This window comes from Lutjanus erythropterus, chromosome 8, assembly GCF_056507025.1.
Source record: "Lutjanus erythropterus isolate fLutEry1 chromosome 8, fLutEry1.hap2, whole genome shotgun sequence".
In the NCBI taxonomy this organism is placed as follows: domain Eukaryota; kingdom Metazoa; phylum Chordata; class Actinopteri; order Lutjaniformes; family Lutjanidae; genus Lutjanus; species Lutjanus erythropterus.
The window spans coordinates 39798008-39817181 of record NC_139324.1 but is presented as its reverse complement, the minus strand read 5'-3'; the positions used below and the strand labels follow the sequence as shown (position 1 = coordinate 39817181).

The window sequence follows — 19174 nt, the reverse complement described above, 5'->3', positions numbered from 1 at the left end:
GCATCAATACTAATAACATTCAGCACTTTCAAGCGGTTTACCAAAACTACCTTCAAGAAAAAAGACATAATAACATCTAAGAAATAATTTAGGTAACAGGACTCCCTAAAAACTTGATATTTCACCTGAATGGGTGTGAAAATAGTTTGACTGAGTGGCAAAGAACAGGCTAGTTTTATTTCTCGAGCTTGGCAAACTATGCAAACTTGGCTTTTGTAACTCTTGTAAGCCCATTTGGACAAGATACTAAATTGATACTGAATACAAACTCATATGTATTTTTGTTGCTGGACGTAACTTACTCCAACTTGCCAGTATATTGTGATGCAGGAAGTTTTTAAGGAGTCCCTTTAGGTAACAGGACTGAATGTGGCAATAGAAATTTTCGGTCAAACCTGCAATATGATCAAAAATACAGAAAATAGAGTAAGAGAGAAAGAGAGAAAATATATTTTTGGTCTTCACATGACCTTCAGGAGACTTAAATGATTCTACTACTTGTTGATAGTGTGACTCATGTAATGTCCCACATTTTTAGAGGAGAGGAAACAGAACTGAGTAACACAAAAATACAATTTCTGAAGGATTCTGATCATTATATTTCATAGTGAAGTGTAGTGTTGCAGATTGAGGATGGCCTAATTTATCCTATTTTTTCAGTGTTTTAGGTAGTTTTTATGATGGTTTTACATCATGTATCTTCAAATTGCATTTAGAACAAAATGCAAGGCACTTTTCTGGATGATATATTACACAGATATTTTTCATATGCATTATGCATGTATTGTCCTGGGAACAGAGAAGGCACGGTTTAAGTGGAGGATCATGCTCATGTCTTTAGACTGATCTTTGTGGGACATAAAAATGGGTTGTGAGTGATTCACATCTTGTTATTATTTCTGACAGAGTCCTTCCTGACAGAGGGAGACCTAGTCCTTGTACAAGCTCTTGTGTTTGTCAGTGAATGAAATGATAAATGATAATGAAAGAGCCAGCTTGGCATGAACGCCATCTGTTTTTGTCATTTGTTTTTGTTTTTTTGAGTTTTTTATATCCATCCATCCTTGGAAGAACTTAAAGCAATTCAAAGTTGTGCAAATGACAAACCTCCACGCTGAAATGAATCGTTCTCTCTCTGCGTCACTAGATCGTCCACAGAACAGCAGTGCCCAGCGCCTTGGCGGTGGATTGGATAGGAAAAAATCTGTACTGGTGTGATGCAGAGAGGAAAACGCTGGAAGTGTCCAAAGCCAATGGCCTCTACCCCACCATCCTGATCAGTTCTAGCCTCAAGAACCCTACAGATCTGGCTCTGGACCCCCAGACAGGGTAAGCATCATTACCATAAAGCTCATCATAATACTGTGATGTTTTCTTAATGATGAATGATTTCACAGCTTGAAGGAGAACAGAGGCAGAGTTACTCTTTTCAGATTCATTACCTGGAAACTGTCGGATCTCATTTGGGGAATGGTATTTTTTATTCTGACCATGTTCTCCTGCTGTAGTACATTGCTCTTTGAACTGTGCTGTACTCCTGATCAGGTACGTGTTCTGGGTCGACTGCTGTGAGCCTCCTCACATTGGACGTATTGGCATGGATGGCCGAGGGCAAACGGTTATCATTGACAAAGAGATCTATAGCCCCACTGCTCTCACCATCGATTACACCAACAAGAGGATCTACTGGGCAGACGACAACCACATCCTGCTCGCCAACATGGATGGCACCCAAAGGCGCAAAGGTGAGACTGAGGTGTTAGATGTTTTGGGAAGTACTTTTAAGATGTACATTTACTCATTTTCTTACTGAAAGTTAAATAAGAACATCGGACTTCATGCAGGAATCACTTTTATGCACAGATTTGATCTTAAATTTAAGAACTTTTGTGGCATTCATCAGGACTTTCAGACTTCCTGTTCATTCTCATTTGTTGTTTTTTTCTTTTTTTGTGCAAAAGTTAAGAGTGTGCTAGACCAGTGCTTTTCAAGGCAAGCCATTTACAGAATAACTTAAGAAGTCATTTAAAACTTTATCAAATGAAATCAAAGCAGCAACATAATCATTTAAATCAGACAGGCCACTAATTAAAAATGTCATGGAAATGAAAAGAGTGAGAGACTGACTCTCAGTGCTGTTTGTGCAAATGCAATGGCACCAGTAGCAGTTTTTAAAAGGAATTTTTATGCTATTGAATTAGACTCTGTATTGGGAAATGAGTGCAGAAACAGTAGTAAAGTAGTAAAATAAAGATTCAAGATTCAAGATGTTTGTCACACTGGTTATACAAGTACAATCATGTGAAAAACTTAAACCGGAATGCTCCAATTTAAAAAATGACAGTAAGTAACAGAATACCAGGTAAGAAATAAAACACAAAACAATAATAATAAAAAAGAGAAATATAGAAACAAAAAGCCAACAACCATTTTGTGCTGTGAGATATGAATAATGATAAAGAAAAAGTAATTTCTTTCATGGAAACACATAAGAAAAATGTTATACAACCATTTATTCATTTAATAATTTTAAATGTTAACACTTGATGATCAGATGATGAGGTGCTCAGACAGATTCTTCAAAACCTGTGAGCCATTACAGATCCTCAGATCAGAGATGGATCAATCTCTTCCACCCCATCTGCAAATACTCACCGCTATTAGTTTCCTGGCAACCGAGAGCTTTCAGAGAGAGTTTGATGATACGTCTAACATTTCTCAGTTCACTTCTAAACCAGTATTAAGGCTGGATTGCTCCCAAACACATATAAATACAAGGTCAGCTGTGGACACCGCGGATGTGTTGTGCACCCCCTGAACCAGGTAAATCCACTTCATCTCCAGATCTATTCCATCTCTTCAATAGAAAAGATCAGATCAAACATCCAAAATAGCCTAATATGTCATTCACAGAATCACATCTTGATTGTGGGTGGTTCAAAACCTGGGTGCACCTGCTGCACCCCCAACAGTGAAACCTTTCCAATGACGCTCCAAAGCTCTCATCCATGTCTTCTTTCTTTTGCTGTCCTTGGTTGGCATTTTCTTTCCTTTACTTCTTATTTCTTTTCTTCTCTTTTTGTCTAAGATTAACATCACAAATCAAATGTCAGTGGCTTTTTTGGTCGTGGTTTGCACACGACAGTTAAGTCTGCTGCCCTTATATGGATTTACTGAGGCGTTTCTACACGCTAGTTGCAAATCTCCTGGAATGTGCATCCAGTTTAAGATCAAATGTGATTCATCAACATATTCAGGTTGGTAAGAACAGACTTGACTTTCAGCGCATGTTTGATGAATCCCACATAGGATTTTCTTATTTTTCTCTGTGTAGGAATAAATATGACAGAAAAATAAGAAAACATTCATGCATGAGGCCCATTGATCCGTTTCTATGATTGTTAGTTAAACATAAGGCTGGATTCAGCTCTGCTCGCTCCAAATTTGACTTGAATCTGAATGTGTTGTAGGTGTTAAACTCTAAATCTGAGACTATAGGAGTGCACATAAGAGTGGCTATGTCAATATTATTCCTGTTAAAATCAGGGTTGGGGAATTAAAGATGGTGGTACAGGCGTATTATAATCATATATATAACAAATAAAAGGATTTTCATCTGTGCTGCAAGTACCATACAATTAGAGCCAGCCAGGTTTCTAAATTGAATAAAAAAGAATCTAACTGAAGCTTGCCATGGCCATTTGTCCCTCTCCAGTTTCCTATGATCACATCCAAGGGGTAATGTCCCTGACTTTGTTTGAGGACTTTGTCTATTGGACGGATGGGAAGTCCAAATCATTACGACGTGCGCACAAGACAACCGGCGCTCAAGGGATGGAGCTTCTCAACTCCTGGCAAGCCATCAAATCCATCAAGGTCTACCACTCCCTGCGCCAGCCTGAAGGTATGAAGTCCATCTGGCACTCACGTCCATTCAATCCGCTCATGCCGAGCAGTTGTTAGGGGCCGCCTTTATAGTGTTAAGAGGAAAATTGTTTGTGTAATACAGGGATGAACTCTGTTGTGTACCTATGTCCTTTTGTACAGTTCCCAAACACCAGTGTCAGATTGCAAACGGAGGATGCAGCCACCTGTGTCTTCTGTCTCCCGGTGGGGAACACAAATGTGCCTGTCCCACTAATTTTTACCTGGCAGCTGACAACAAGACCTGCCTGTCCAACTGCACCTCCAGTCAGGTCAGCTCCACTTCTCTCTCCTACCACGTCCAAGTTTACTTCGACCACGTTGTTGCTTTTCCATCCTGATCAGTGCTTTTCCCCCTAAAGGCAAATTGCTTTCCTCTCATAAGCTTTCCTCTCCTGACTTGTACTGTAGGTCCTAGGAAGTGGTTCTTATTGATTCAGACTTTGGCTTTGAAGAATGTTGAAGCTTAAGCGGAGAGTCAAGTATTCATGTTAACTTCAAATTCTGTGTTTTCTTTTATATGTGTCCGTGGTGCTAATAGTTTCGCTGCGGGACAGATGAGTGTATCCCCTTCTGGTGGAAGTGTGACACGGTGGATGACTGCGGGGATGGATCAGACGAACCTGCTGACTGCCGTGAGTGAAATGTTATTTCAGGGTTGGCTTTAAAACAGCACTATAGTGAAAGAAGTCATCTCCTATTTTGGTGAGCTTTGAGGGATATTATAATTGAATTGGAACCAAAGCGGCTTATGTTTCTGTCTTTGCTGCTTATTTATGTTTAACCTGTTCCTGCCTCTTTCACACAAAGTTCTGCACCTGTTTCTATATTCTCTGACTAAATTATATACACCTATGATGGATTTTTTTTTCTTTTAGCCTAAAGGTGATATGACCAGGTCACACATAGGGTCATTTAAAAATGCTAAAAGCAAATCTTTTATGCAGCTCTGCCTCCTGTCAGTAGCCATCCTGTTGATACTCATTCACCCATCGTTCTTTAACAGACAATCAAAAATATATATTTTTACTCTGGCTTGTCATTTTATTTGTCCTGCCTTCTCTCCAGTATAATGAAACTAGATGGCAATCAGCTTGTGGTGCTCAAAGAGCCAAAAAATATGTCTCTTTCCCAAAATCATGACCTGGTTACCAGAGATAATCCACAGGACTCGCTGTGAGCAGTTTCATGGAGGAGCTACTTTCTTTCTAGTAGAAGGAAAGTAGTTCTGGTAGATTCTACCATAGAAAGACATTTGACATTTGAGAGTCGGCAGACATCTCTATGGCTTATATCTCTTAAACTCTGCAACTCACATCAGAACAATCTAGATGGATAAATAGCATCACAGGCAAAGTAAAAGTATGTATTTTTGAAGGTGAAATGTGTATTTTAGGGTGAACTGTCCCTTTAAGAATAATTATTTTGCTTAGTAAGAATAGAATCTATGAACACTCAAGAGCCTTTTAGTGCTGACATGTTTGTGCAAATGAATCAGTTATTGCATTTTCTTCAGTTCAGTTGTCTAATATTAGAATCAGAATCTTAAATACTTCACTGATCCTCAGGGGGGAAATTGTTCTCGTTACAAAGAATCGAAAAATATATCGCATAGCGCAGTTAGAAGAAAAATATAAAGAGAGTGTAAAATCCTGTGGGATTCCCAAAAATATTGTCAGTGTCTAGCGCACACATGGAGGTACTACTGGAGGAAGGTGCTGGCTGCAAACTGCCAGCTTCTGCTTCAGAAGGTGTTTGCTTCTGTAAATAAATGATAAAAATAGAACCATTAAAGTGACCACAATTTTAGGTTTAATTTTTTAACACAAACTAAGCACTTAAGTGACACTTTTTAAACACATGGACGTGTTGAAGACGAGAACCCTGTTTAAATGTGTCAGCATGTTTCTTGGTGTCGCAGCTCTGCAGCTCCAGCTTTTGGATAAAAAAATACTGTCAAATTGTATTAATTCTGAAAATAAAACAGCTTATCTGTTTCTGAGATTAAAATCTCTGACACCACTACACTGTCTTTAGATTCTTCTCTCTTTCAACTTTTCTGTGTGTGTAACTGGCACTTACAAGCATAATGGGATTCATCATTACACAAACACATACATGACGTCTCCCAGAAGAACCAAGGCCGTAGGAAGATATGTTTATGCTTCACTTTAGACCAAACAGACACAGACTTGAGAAAAGCACAGTTTCCAACACGAAGGAGAAATATTCTTCAACAAGGCAACATCTTCACAATTGTGTGGCACTTACACAATGACTCATGTTTTTCTGCTCTCTTCACCTCGATCAAGCTTCAAGTAAATGTTCTGTAACACATCAAGGCCTCCTGAAACATCTTCAAATCACAAAATAAGCATCTCACAAGATTTCCCTCACGACGCTGAGATACACTTATGGATTTCCTTTCCAACAGCTGAATTCAAGTGTCAACCGGGGCGTTTTCAGTGTGGCACTGGCCTTTGTGCTCTTCCTCCTTTCATCTGCGATGGAGAGAACGACTGCGGTGACAACTCAGATGAAGCCAACTGTGGTAAGAATGGAACAAACATTGCTGTTGACTGTTTACTTGTTGCAAATCTTTTCAATATTGTGTGCAGTTGTTTCTGCGTTATCTGTCTCACTTGCAGAAAGAATGAAACTGTGTGTCCAGTGCTATCGTGTCTTTTAAATTCTGTTGATGGTGCTGTTTAGTGCAAAAACAATTAGTCCATGAATGAATTAGTTGAACAACAGAGAATTGAAACAACCAGTTTTGATTTTTTGGCGGGGGGGTTAATTAATTTTTGGAATAACTTTTGCAAAAGAAGCCAAACATTTGTTGATTTCAGCATCTTAAATTTGTTATTTGAATAAAAAAAATATTTGGGCTTTTGGTTGTTTGTCAAACAAAACAAGCAATTATCACTTTCTCACTGCCAGTAGTTCCCAAACAGTGTGTCGAGGGACGCTAGTGTGCCAGTCCAGGTGTGCCGTGGGATTTTGGTGACAACTAAGCGTTATTATTGCAAGATACAACGAGACAAAAAGTGATGAATGCAATTTTTTTAATTTGATATATCAGTGTTTTGTAGCACTAATTTCTCAAAACTCTATACCCTAAAGGAATCCTTTAAAAACCTTCTGTCAAAGCGAACTCACAAAAGTCCTGATTGATCGCCTCCTTACTTTTTTCCCCACCCACACTTTGGGAGCTCTGCCCGGATTGGCTCGTACTTGTTGCCTCCAGTGCTTGGGTTGCTTATAGAGCCTGTTTTGCATGGACATACCTGCCAACACTCCCCTTTTTCCTGTGTTTCTCCTGTATTTCATGGCCATCTCCCTGCACCCTCCTGTTTTGTTTTTTTCTCCCGGGAAACCCCTGGTGATTTGCATGGCCCTCAAAATTTATTATAAATGATCAAATAACTGAATCTGTCTGAAACAGGTCCAGCTCAGAGTCCAGAATCACGCACTGCACCTTCAGTTTAACATTTTGTATCCTCAGTTGAAATTTGAATAATAAATGCAAAGTGTGACTGTGCGTCTCCACACACTCCTCTGAAACAGCTGTGCCAGTCTCAGTTAAACATGATAAGGACAGCTCAGCAAACAGAAAGATTTACCACAGGAAATGTCCAACATGTCAGGATGGTTCAGAGAGTCACAACATGAAGACACAAATTTCTACCCAAAGACAGATGAGTATGATTTTCCATCAGGTAATAACAAACGAAACAAATGTAAAGACATGGATTTGGTGATGACATCACTGTTTTAGTAATAATTCTAATGTATTTCAGCTCGTATGTGTCTCATAGCTAAGTAAGCATTTGCACGGCGATGTGTTTCAAGGAAAACAAAGAAAATTGGAAAAGAGATTAGCCGTGGCAACCAGACATCTCCTTCATAAAAAAAAAGCTGAATATGGAGTCATAACTGACCAGACTGATGAGGTCTACGGTGATAATATATGAGCCTGGTATCTCTTTCAGGTGATTTAATGAAGGTAAACACAGTGAACAGCCACTTGCAGAAAAACACTCCTGTATTTTGAAAATTAAATGTTGGCAGGTTTGCATGGAGTGCAAGTGTGCCTTGAGATTTTGACTTGCCCTTTGGTTTGCCTTGGGCACAAAAAGTTTGAAAATCGCTGGTCTAAACAGTCAATTCATTAGAAAAACACTTGATGAAGATTATTCAGTAATCAGATATAATATTTACCTGCAGCCTCAGTCCTGTTTTTTCATGTGCATCTGCTTTTGTTTATTTGACACTAATCACAAATGCTTCATTAGAAGACACTGTGTCTTTACAAAACCGTCTTATTGATGTAACCTCACTTTGCTCCTGCCTGTTTTCTCTTTCAGAGACATACATCTGTCTGTCAGGACAGTTCAAGTGTACCAGGAAACAGAAATGCATCCCTCTTAACCTCCGCTGCAACGGTCAGGACGACTGTGGTGATGGAGAGGATGAGACAGACTGCCGTAAGACTTCCCTGCTTTATAACTTTCAGACTCATTTAGAGCTTTTAGACAGAGTAGCTCATGAATAAATTCCTGTTTGGTTAGTTTGTCCCAATGTTGTTATGCATTGCAAAACCTTAGTCAGAGTCACCATTTTGGGTTTTTTGGGGTTTTTTTTTTTGTTGTTTTTTTTTAAATAATATTTTTGACATGGTTTGTTTATTTGTGTACTTGGACAGACATTATGACAACATTAAAGGGTAAGTTTGGTATTTTTCAACCCTAATTTTTGTGTGAAATCGGTGCCGTAGTGAGCGAGACGCTGCAACTGTCAGCCACAAAACAGGCTATAATGTAATCTTTTGCCATTTTGCATTCAAAGTACATCTGCTAAAAGTGCTTGTTTTGCCACTTACAGAGTCAGATTGTTATTCTAAATGTCTGACAGCCATTATGGAAAGGATCCCTACAGAGACAGATCTTGTTGTTAAAGAGTAAGATCTTTTTTGTTTAACCAGAACCAGCTGTTTCGTTGCTCTGCCACAGCCACCAAACTCCAACAGTAATTTTATCATCGCAAAGCACACTTCATTCAGACAAGACAGAAATGAAATAAAACTCACCTGAAACATCTTAGTTCTTCTTTTCCTTGGTCCAACACCTGCCAGCTCTGGTGGTTTGGTTAAAATAAAACCTTAATTCACCACATTAGATATGAAAATATAGGGTGAGGAGCGAGGAGGAGGAGAAACAGTGAGAAATGACAGAATATTTTCACATCAAAGTCTGTGAATGAATAATAATAAGAATAACTTTATTCATAAAGCAGCTTTTAAAAACAGAGTTTACAAAGTGCTTTGACAGACAAAGCAAAAGAGCAGGATACCCAGGAGGCAATGTGACAAGGCCAAAATAATGAGGCCAAACAGAAGCAAGACAGAATCTAAAATTAAAGTAGCCACTAAAACATAATAAAAATAAGACAGAACAGGAAGACAAGCAGACATAGAATAGAAACAAGACAATAAGAATAAAGAAAATAAAGGGCTAAGGATGAAGGGACGTCTAATCAATAAGAATAAAATTAAATAGATAATAAGACAACATCACATAATGTCAATATAAATAAACACAGATAAAAAATATAAGATAAGATTGAACATCACATATCCTCCCTCAGTTAAGGGTTTATTTCAACCAAACCAGACTTGGTGGTTGTTGTTGCAGTGCAAAGACAAGCCAAGTTTCATTTTGTTTCTTTCAGGTTTGAATGAAATGATAATAAAATAAAATTACTGTTTTTGTAAAAAAGGAGTCTGGTGGCTTTGGTAAGGGTGATAAACAAATGTCTCTGTCTCTGTATGGATCCTTTCCAAACTGTTTTCAGACATTTAGACAATCTAAGAACCTTTAGTGGATCTACTTTTGACGGCTCTCCCATAAGAATTACATTATAATTTCAAAAACTGTTGTCCCCCATTAGTCACTTTAAAAATAGGGTCCAGGTTGAAAAACAGTGAAATTACCCTTTAACATTACACTGTCCTCATTAAGTATTCCAAAGGCAGCCCTTGTTATGGCCTGTTCTTGTGAAAGGGGATTAGCTATTGAATCACACAGAGGATAAGAACAGATTTTCTCTGCCATGATGTAACTCATCAGAATATCACACCCCATTCAAGTCCTTTCAGACTGCTGCATTTGTCTTGCATGTGATTGCAAGAGGGATGAGAGCAGAGGGGTTGGGGGGGGGGTGCCAGAAAGTAACGAGGAGAAAGCGAAACTTAAAAAAAAAATGCTTTAATTAAAGTGAAGCTAATTACTTCACCCCTTCTTAGACTCGTACAATGATTGGATGTGGTTTTGAATGCACTTTTGTAATGAGCACTGCACCGCTGAAATTAAAATGCTATCTGAAACAATATGAGGTTTTATAACAAGCAGCTACTGCAACCCTGTTATAATAAAACACTGAGAATGTATGTGAGGTAAATGTGTAAGTGTTCTGGAGAAATTAATGGCTTCCTCGCCGGCTCGTACAGCACTGTGGGGTTTATGATTACTCTGATAAGACAGCTTTTTTCTAAATTCCAAACTTCTGCAAGGATAATGATGTGGATTACCTCTTTTGCACACACTAGCTGTCTCTCTGCCTACAGCTGAGAGCACCTGCTCCCCAGACCAGTTCCAGTGCAAGGCCTCCATGCACTGCATCTCCAAACTCTGGGTTTGTGATGAGGACCCCGACTGCGCCGACGGGTCAGATGAGGCTAATTGCGGTGAGTTGCGGAAACCCACTTAACCATAAATCACAGCACTTCACTTATTTTTCAGTTAAAGTGGGAAGAATCTGATTTAATCTGAATTAATTTTACACTTGGCTTCACTCGGGTCTGACTCAGTCCTTCTACTTGTTCTCACCGCCTGTCTCATTGTGCTGAGGGAGAACGCCATGAAGGACAGCTGTCCCCTTCATCAAAGAAGAGCTCAGCATCATGATCAGAGTTTGCCTGGCATTTTTAACAGCTGTCAGTGTTTGAATACCGAGTTCAGACACACACAAACACACACATGCGCAACTTTCTTTTCCTCTCAATATCACAGGTTTGAGTTTAGGTCAAACACATTATTACTTCAGGGGTAAAAGATCTTGGGAACTTCTGCTTGGATTATATTTGATGGACATGTCCCTGAAAAGAGACAAGACAACTCCACTCTCAGGACTGAGGAGTAATGTTACATGTCGTGGGATTATGTAATCTGGATACAAACAAAGGTAACTATATTCCATTCCAGTCACAGATAAAAAAGACCAATCAGACATTTTTTGTCTTATAATCAATCAATCAATAAATTGCACACAACAAAGGAAGGAACATCTGGACAAACTAATAAACCAAGCAACATAAACATAAAACACTCCGAGCTAAAATAATTAAATCTATTACTAATCCACTGTTAAATTCATCTGCATCTATTTTTTTTTTAAATTAAAACTGTGCCAATTCTCTGATTTCAGCTTCTTCTGGTTTCTTTACTCCTCTCTGACTGTAGTGTGAACAAAGCAAGACATTTGAGGACGTCATCTGCAACATTTTCACCACTTTCTGACATTTCATGGACCAAACAACTAATCAGTTAATTGAGAAAATAATCAACTGCTTAATCAATGAAAATAATTGTTAGCTGAAGCCCTAAAAAACACTGCATTAGGCTGAACTATTTCACCATATTTTATAATATATTGAGGTAATCCAAAAGTTATGGAAAGTAATCAAGTTACATTAGTTTAATATTGCGATACTTTAATTACGATTAATCACTAACTAAATTTGACTAAATAACAGGTAATTAGTTATTGTATAAGAATATATTATTATTAACCCTTCCAGCCCTGTCCACAATAACGCAGAGCTCTGTAACTTTTTACTGCATAAGAATAAGAAGGGCTGGACCCTGAAAGTTGAAGATACGGATCATCAGTCGGAGTCGAACAGTCGAGCAGCCATTTATTTTGTCTGTTTATTTGTCAGTGTGTATTACAACAGGATAAAACATACAGAAGCTTGTAAAAATGCACAGGGAGAACATTTCAGTGAGGAATCATAAATATATTTTTAAGGCCCTTGTCCACATAGAGTTTTTTTCTGAGCACCAGTGTCCTTTTTTTCAATTGTTCCCAGTGAGGAGGGAGCGTCTGAGGCCGCTTCGAGCGTTTCAAGTTGAAAAGCTCTGAACTTTTAGAAAGGCGCTGTTGTCGTCATGTCCCTTTTTTTCCCAGGCAACTAATCATATATTAGATGGGGACTCGTCTCCCTGGTGACAAAGAAAATGGAGCCCTTTCCTGTGTTTTTTCTGAAGTGCACCGGCGAGCTGAGACTCAACTCATGTGTGTGCTGGAGCCCAGAGGGAAAGACATTTTTAAAAGTGTCTGTGTGTTCAGCTCTCAGTAGTTTAGTAGCCTCTTGTAGGCCTGTGAGTGAATCTCTGTGGCTTGAGGTTTAGTTTCTCTCCTGTGTCACTGTTTCTACTTTCAGATGTCTGCTTTATTTAACTGTTTCATGTCACTTTCAGCTTAATGGAGTCGTGTTGCTGTTGGTGAAGACCCAGCACTTCCTCATTTTGCTGCTTCACTATAGAAGATTTTCAATAAAATATTAGGGGACCCTTATTGTGAAGAATATATAAGAAGTAACATTTGGTTAACCAGTGTTTTTTAGCTTTTTAGTTTTTTAGCTTAGCTCTGAACTGATGTGCTGAGTCAAACCAAGGCAGCACATCTTCAGTTGGTGCTCACAGTAAAAAAACACAAGTTCATGCAAATAGATCACAAAAACCATCCTAGACTGTGCAACATAGGCAGTCACAGGAGCAAATGCTTCATCCAGAGCTCCCAGCACTCTGCAGCGCCTTTCTGCCAAAAATAAAACGCTATGTGGACACAGCTCTTATATTAACTCACACACTTATTAAAACAAATCTATGTAACAACATGCACTGGTAGTCAACCAGAGGATGTGAAACAAGTAGTTGACAAGTAAAAGTAAAGGTAAAAGTTAACTTTATTGTCAGATTTCCAATCCTACAGTGAGATTTAGTTTCTACATTTAACTGATCCTAGTAATTGAGATGGAGGCAGAGAAGTTTGACAGGAACAGAGCAGCAGTGATGTGCTGTTAGTCACCGCAGCCAGTCCAGCGCACCACAGAGCATGATGCTCGACAGTGCGCTGGGATTTCATATCTCAACAATGAGCAGGAGAGCGGACACTCAATAAGGAAGGAAGAAAAGTCCTAACTGATAAAACACACTCATGTAGACTGATATCAGAGTTTAGTGTGGTGCTCACCTGGATGAAAACTGGAGTGAACTGTTGAATCTTCATATTACAGTCAAATTTGATTCAACTGACAAGATTCTGGGTCAGGTATGACCTTGGAAATAAGCCACTGGACCAATTTCACCGTCCTGTTCCAAATGAAATAAGAGAGATGAAATCACTATTCCCTCTGACGTTTTCAGACATCAAATACATCATGAGTTATGAAAGATGATACTCTCTTATTTATCTCAACTCCTTCTGTCTCTTAATGTTTTGCTCAAACCCAATAAAATATAAATATTGGAATATCTGAAACCAAACAGTCCAGGATTCTTCCTGGAGTTCTGATTATCATTATTGTTTGTAATATTTATACTTCCATCAAGCTTTTAAAAAAAATTAAGAGGTTTAAAGTTTTGTTTTAAAATGTAGAGTGAATAATAAACCTGGAGAAAAGCATAAAATGCAGCTTTTATAGTTGTTGTTTCTGTGGCAGCATTGTAGAGTTGAAATTCAGGCTGCAGTTGATAAGCAGTCAAACTGTGCTGTGCACAAATGCCTCTATACAACTTTACACTAACTATAACTCTTCACTGACTAAAAAAGAGCAGCTCTTTCTAAGTCCTCTCTTTTGGAGTCGGACACAAATCTTACAACTTATGTGAGAGGATTTGTGCAAACTGAGTCATGCTGGAAACAAGCAGAGAAAAGTGAAATGCTGCAGGCTAAATGCAAATTAAAAGAGGAAAAAAAAAGCAGCAACACATATCCAAGGCCACAGATGAATGAAAGATGACTGATTGGGTGATCATTTAAAGGCAGTAAATGTGACAATATACAAAAATATAGCCACCAAGCCTGTGCAGTAATGCTTTAGTCATAAATTGGCCACTTTTGAGTCATGTATTTTTTTTTTTTGCTTTTAACCCCGTCCTTCTCTCTTTTTATTCAAGTTGGTCAGTCTCCTCAGTACTGATCATTCATCTTGATGAGCTGTCTGTCTTTAAAAAGACATCTGGTGTGAAAACAGAGATTATCCATAAATCAAAGTGAGCCAGGCTGCTTTTCTGTCTCATGTTTGGGTTCTCATTTTACTCACACTCCACTTTTGGTACTGCCACTGTAAAACTCCCTGTTCTGTTGTCACCAGTCTCAACATGAAAAATGTTGAGATGTGCGCAGCATCTAGTGTCCCGTTTGCCCTGAAATGTCTGAAATATACAGAACTGGGGCTGCAAGTAGCAATTATTTTCATCATCGATTAATCTGTAAATTATTTTTTCTATGAATCAGTGAGTTTTTTGGTCCATAAAATGCCAGAAAAAGAAACCACAAAATATTCAGATCTGAGAAACTGAAATCAGAGAATCATTTCAGTCATTTTTCAAGCAAAACATGTGCTGGTTCTAGCCTCTTAAAAGTGTCGATCTGCTGCTTTTCTTTGAGTTGGACAAAAATTTGAAGACGTCATTTTGGGTCTTTGGAAACTTAATAGACTGAACAATTAATTGTGAAAATTATTGGATCATGAAAATAGTCATTAGTTGGAGCCCTATAGACCCTTTGTGGAAAAACATCACAATGTTAGCTGGAGGCTAAATGAAAGAAAAGCAGTAGTAGTCCACATAATGAAGCTAAAATTAATATTAAATTAATATTTAAAATAGTATTTCTGTGTTATCGAGTGCCAGAATCAAAGTAATAATGGCTCTGAATTGAGGTTTCGTCACATATCAGCTGCCCTTCCAGTTAAAATATAGATAAATAAATGTACAAAGACAACTATGGTTAAACGAGATAAGACAAAAGGTGGAATATGTGCGTGAGATGCAACACAATTAACAAAATAAGCTCACAAAATGTCAAGAAAGGACATTTCCTCATTAAGGAGAAAAAGATCACCATCTGAATTAAGGTTTCTAGCTTTTACCAAACCAAGACAAGTTTTTCAGTAAAACTTCATTTAAACTCAACAGAGAGAAACAAAATCAAACTCACCCTAAGCTTGGTCCTTGTCCAGTCTCTCCACTGTTATAACAGTCACCAACTCTGGTTTGGTCGAAATAAATTCATTGCGTTACATGTGGACAAACTTAAATTAGCGAAATAAAATGACAAAAATCGCCCCCCAAAAAAACCCAGTGGATGGAATCCATTGATGATGGAATCAGCCAATTATTGATCTATTCATCAAATTCCCCAACTTATTGTAGAAAGATCGTCCATCCACTGAGACAGTTTGGACCAACGATGGTTAATAAAGATGGACGACACGTCTCCACTTCCTCCCTCTGTACAAAACTGATGCCAGACTATCCCAGATATGGGTGCTGCCATCTTGTGCCAGTGATGTCATTTAGAGCCAGAGTCTGTGCAGCAGTGACCAGTGTCGGAGCCGTTGTATCATCACTCCTGCCTTTATCGCCAGCTGACTCAATCGCGAGCAGAGTTCAGCTGTCAATCATGGCATAGGAACCTGTTTGTATATCATCAAATAGGCCACCAGGGGGCAAACAAGATGCTTTGGCTTCACTTATGGGGAGCCGTCATCCTGTTTCATTGTTTGTTGTTAATGCAAACTTTTTCAAGTAACACTCGCGGTCCTGCAGAGTGACTGACCGCTCATATTCAGAAAAACCTGGATTGTCTTCAGTCATTGCTAAGAAACAAGCCAACAAAACTTGCTATCTTGTATCAGCTAACACGTTTGCCAACAGAAAAGGGGTCTATTGATGTCCGGGGAGGTTTATACAGGGTTATATTAGTGTCACCTATAAAACAAACGTGAGCATGCATGCACAGGCGTGAGACAAATCAATCAAATACGTGTTGCAATAATCTTATAATAAGATTTTAGTAAGTATATGGGACTTGCAATTTAATTGTTAATAAAAGGAAATTCATGCTTTGATGTTTGAGGCCTCTCACCTCCTCTCATCAGATTCCTTTGTAATCTCAGATTGGTTTCACGTGGATGTTTTGCTGCTGCTTTAAAGTCAATTAACTTGAGAAGGCCCTGATGTAATATTGAGTAAATGTTTATCCCTCTCTGTGTAGTTTACTGATGTTTTACTTCGGCCCCTCAGACTGTATTATCTGCAGTGTTTGTCAGCATCTTCATCACCTAAAAAACTTCCCACCACTCCAGAGGACACGAAAGAGCCAAAGCTGCTTTATAGCTATTTTATTTTCACTTTGAATTACCTCAGACTGTTAAAGGAAGTTTTGCTTGTTAGCACCGTAATGAGCTCTGACTTGGCAGGGAAATATTGCCTTTTTTTTCTTGGTGTCACATCTTTTATATGCTGTAAGTGACTGAGCTGCTTCCTAATGAATTGCTGCCTCGTGTGTTCCGCTGCTGCACTTAGCTTTCCCTCCTGATTCTCTCCTCCTGCTGTCATGTTGGAAAGAGATCCAGGCAGAATGTGCTACCCTCCTCTTTTGACGCATCTCTTCCCTAACTGATAACAGCGTTACCTTGGCCATTATCCCTGATGATGTCTGCGCTGAAATGACTTTTTAAAAGGAAGCTCTCGGTTTGACTTTGAAAAGCCACTCTGAGGAAATATTGCTGGAGCAAATATCAAAGCATCTGTTCCTTTTTGAAACAAATGCAGATATTTTGGATAATTCTAAATCCGGCCATTAAGATTTAACACTGAAATGCCCGATTTAGTTTTAAGACTGAAATTCATCCTGTCACACACACAAAAACTCCAAGCAGAGTCAGTTCAGAGAGGAAATACACTAAATAAACAGCGTAAAAAATGCCCTTTATTGCACTTTGTGGGTGACATTTAGTAGTTTGGATCCAGACCTCTGAATCTCAATTGCCCTCATCTCTGAATTTTTCAGTCTGATTATCAGGCTTGACATTTTGAGTGCAGAGCATTACCTGAGTTCTGACTCAAGTCTTGCAGCCATATTTACTTTGAGCTTATCGAGTGTTTTCGCGTCGCATCATTAATCCTGAGGTCGGCCATGTTGGCGGGACTGAAGGTAAACAGTGCATCGCCACAGTTCCTGATTTCAAGTTTCCACATTTAAAAGGTAAAGGCCAGCTTTATTGTGGTCATAAAGTGTACAATTATACAGTCAAATCATTCTTTCATTCTTCTGGTAGCAGTGGAAAGCCGCTGTGCAGCACCCAGGGACCAACTCCACTTGTAATCCAGCAGCTTGGTCACGGGCAGTGGCTGGAGAATTAACCTACTATACAGATATATTTTTGATGGTGGGGAGAAACTGGAGCAAGTCCACGCTGGCACAGGAAGAACATACAACCCCCACACAGACAGACTGCATCCAAACTCATGACCTTCTTGCTCTGAAGTGCAAGCGCTGACAACCATGACACACATTTATCTTCTTCACAGGAAGAGTTCATTTTCCAGTTACTGGAAAATATCTGAAAGCCCACATGTTGCTCAAAATGGTCAATTTTGGTCAACCAAATAATACAAGTCTGTAATATGAACACACTCATCCACTGACTTTAATAAACTGGTTAAAGAGAGATGTTTTAATTGTTTATATGACAGATCAGCAGTTTTATATAAAAGGTTGTACTAGCTGATTATTAGATGGTCTTCACACACACTATACATCATGTCTGCCTGATATACAAATGGCTAAACTAACTTTAACACTGCCTTAAGCTACATTCATTATTTATATGATTCACAAATCCTGTAGTCCGATCTGACTGCTGCATTACAGTAACTCTTTACTGTCACTTTTCCTCCATCACTCTCGGTCGTGTCGAGGAGGGAAACCTTCACACAATTTGAACTTTGAGCACAGTGCTCATAAACTCCCAAACCTTTGTAACATTGAAGATCCTTAGCTGTGTATGGATTCAGTGAAAAAACAAGGTAGTTTGGGGCAGGAAGAGGAAGGCAAAATTGTGGGGCTGTCATTCCTGGACAGAGCAGTCAGCTCGTACAGATCTGCATCACCTATTATCTGAAGTTTCTCAAAATATCACTCTCCTGTCCTCAGTCCTTCTCTGTGACCTTTAGCAGCTTCTACATGTTCTCCTGAAGGGTTCTGTGGTTTCTAACATCCTGGAGTCGACTTAAACTGAATATTCAGTCAAGATGCACCAATTCACTTTTTTAGTTCTGATCTGATATTTGAATTTTTATACAAGCCGATACCAATACTATACCGACACCAGAGCTCTGTCAGCTTGATGATGATGATTATTATTATTTTGGTTATAATTATGAACATGATAAATATCATTATCGTTATGATATGATGATGATGATGACCAGTAGTAGTGTTTGTAATATTTTTAGAACAGTAGTTTCCAAGCATTTTCTGGCACGGCCTCCTTTTGGAAGCCGATAAAAGTTTGAGCCCCCCAACCCTAAACTTTTTAATCAATCATTGACAATAATTGGGGATGGAACTGATTGTTTATTTACCTTACATAGATCATATTCATTCAACTTCTTTTCACTCTTTGGATCTGTACGTGGATCGGTGAGAGTAGCCCATTGTCTGGTGAGTAAATTAAGTCAGTATTTGCTCCTGATACAGATATTGGATTGGATCAGTCCCATCTCTAACATGCAGCAAGTAATCCATGCTGCTGTTTATATCCCAGTATCTCCCCAGGTTGCTTACCAAATCATGACATTGGTGCAAACACTCTATTTGTTAAAAGTGTTTTAAAACTATTTTTGAGCCTTGTAGATGATTAGATCTCATTATCTTAAACATTTCTATGTTAAAAAAATATTTCTGGAATATTTCCTCCCATTTCCTCTTCACGTTTTGCAGTCAGAAGATTTCGGGTGCTGTTCTCGTCACATGAGGACATATTTGAGTGCAGCCTGTGCAGATCAATGTCCTCCTGCAGGAAAAAAGATGTTAAAAATGATGGAAACCTTTCCCTGTTTAAAATTCCAAACATCATTCACAGTAACAGATGTCTCTTTGTTGTAAAAAAGAC

General features: G+C 38.7%; 1 protein-coding gene across 1 annotated transcript in view; it reads left to right on the top strand.

The window, feature by feature from the left end:
• Positions 1 to 19174, top strand: part of lrp1bb (low density lipoprotein receptor-related protein 1Bb) — a 322619-nt gene that overhangs the window by 248253 nt on the left and 55192 nt on the right. Inside the window, exons 58-65 of the mRNA XM_084723927.1 lie at positions 1148 to 1329; positions 1546 to 1745; positions 3716 to 3904; positions 4048 to 4196; positions 4466 to 4559; positions 6359 to 6475; positions 8292 to 8411; positions 10550 to 10669. Coding sequence (XP_084580053.1) covers positions 1148 to 1329; positions 1546 to 1745; positions 3716 to 3904; positions 4048 to 4196; positions 4466 to 4559; positions 6359 to 6475; positions 8292 to 8411; positions 10550 to 10669 — 1171 coding nt within the window. The remainder of the gene's footprint in view (positions 1 to 1147; positions 1330 to 1545; positions 1746 to 3715; positions 3905 to 4047; positions 4197 to 4465; positions 4560 to 6358; positions 6476 to 8291; positions 8412 to 10549; positions 10670 to 19174) is intronic.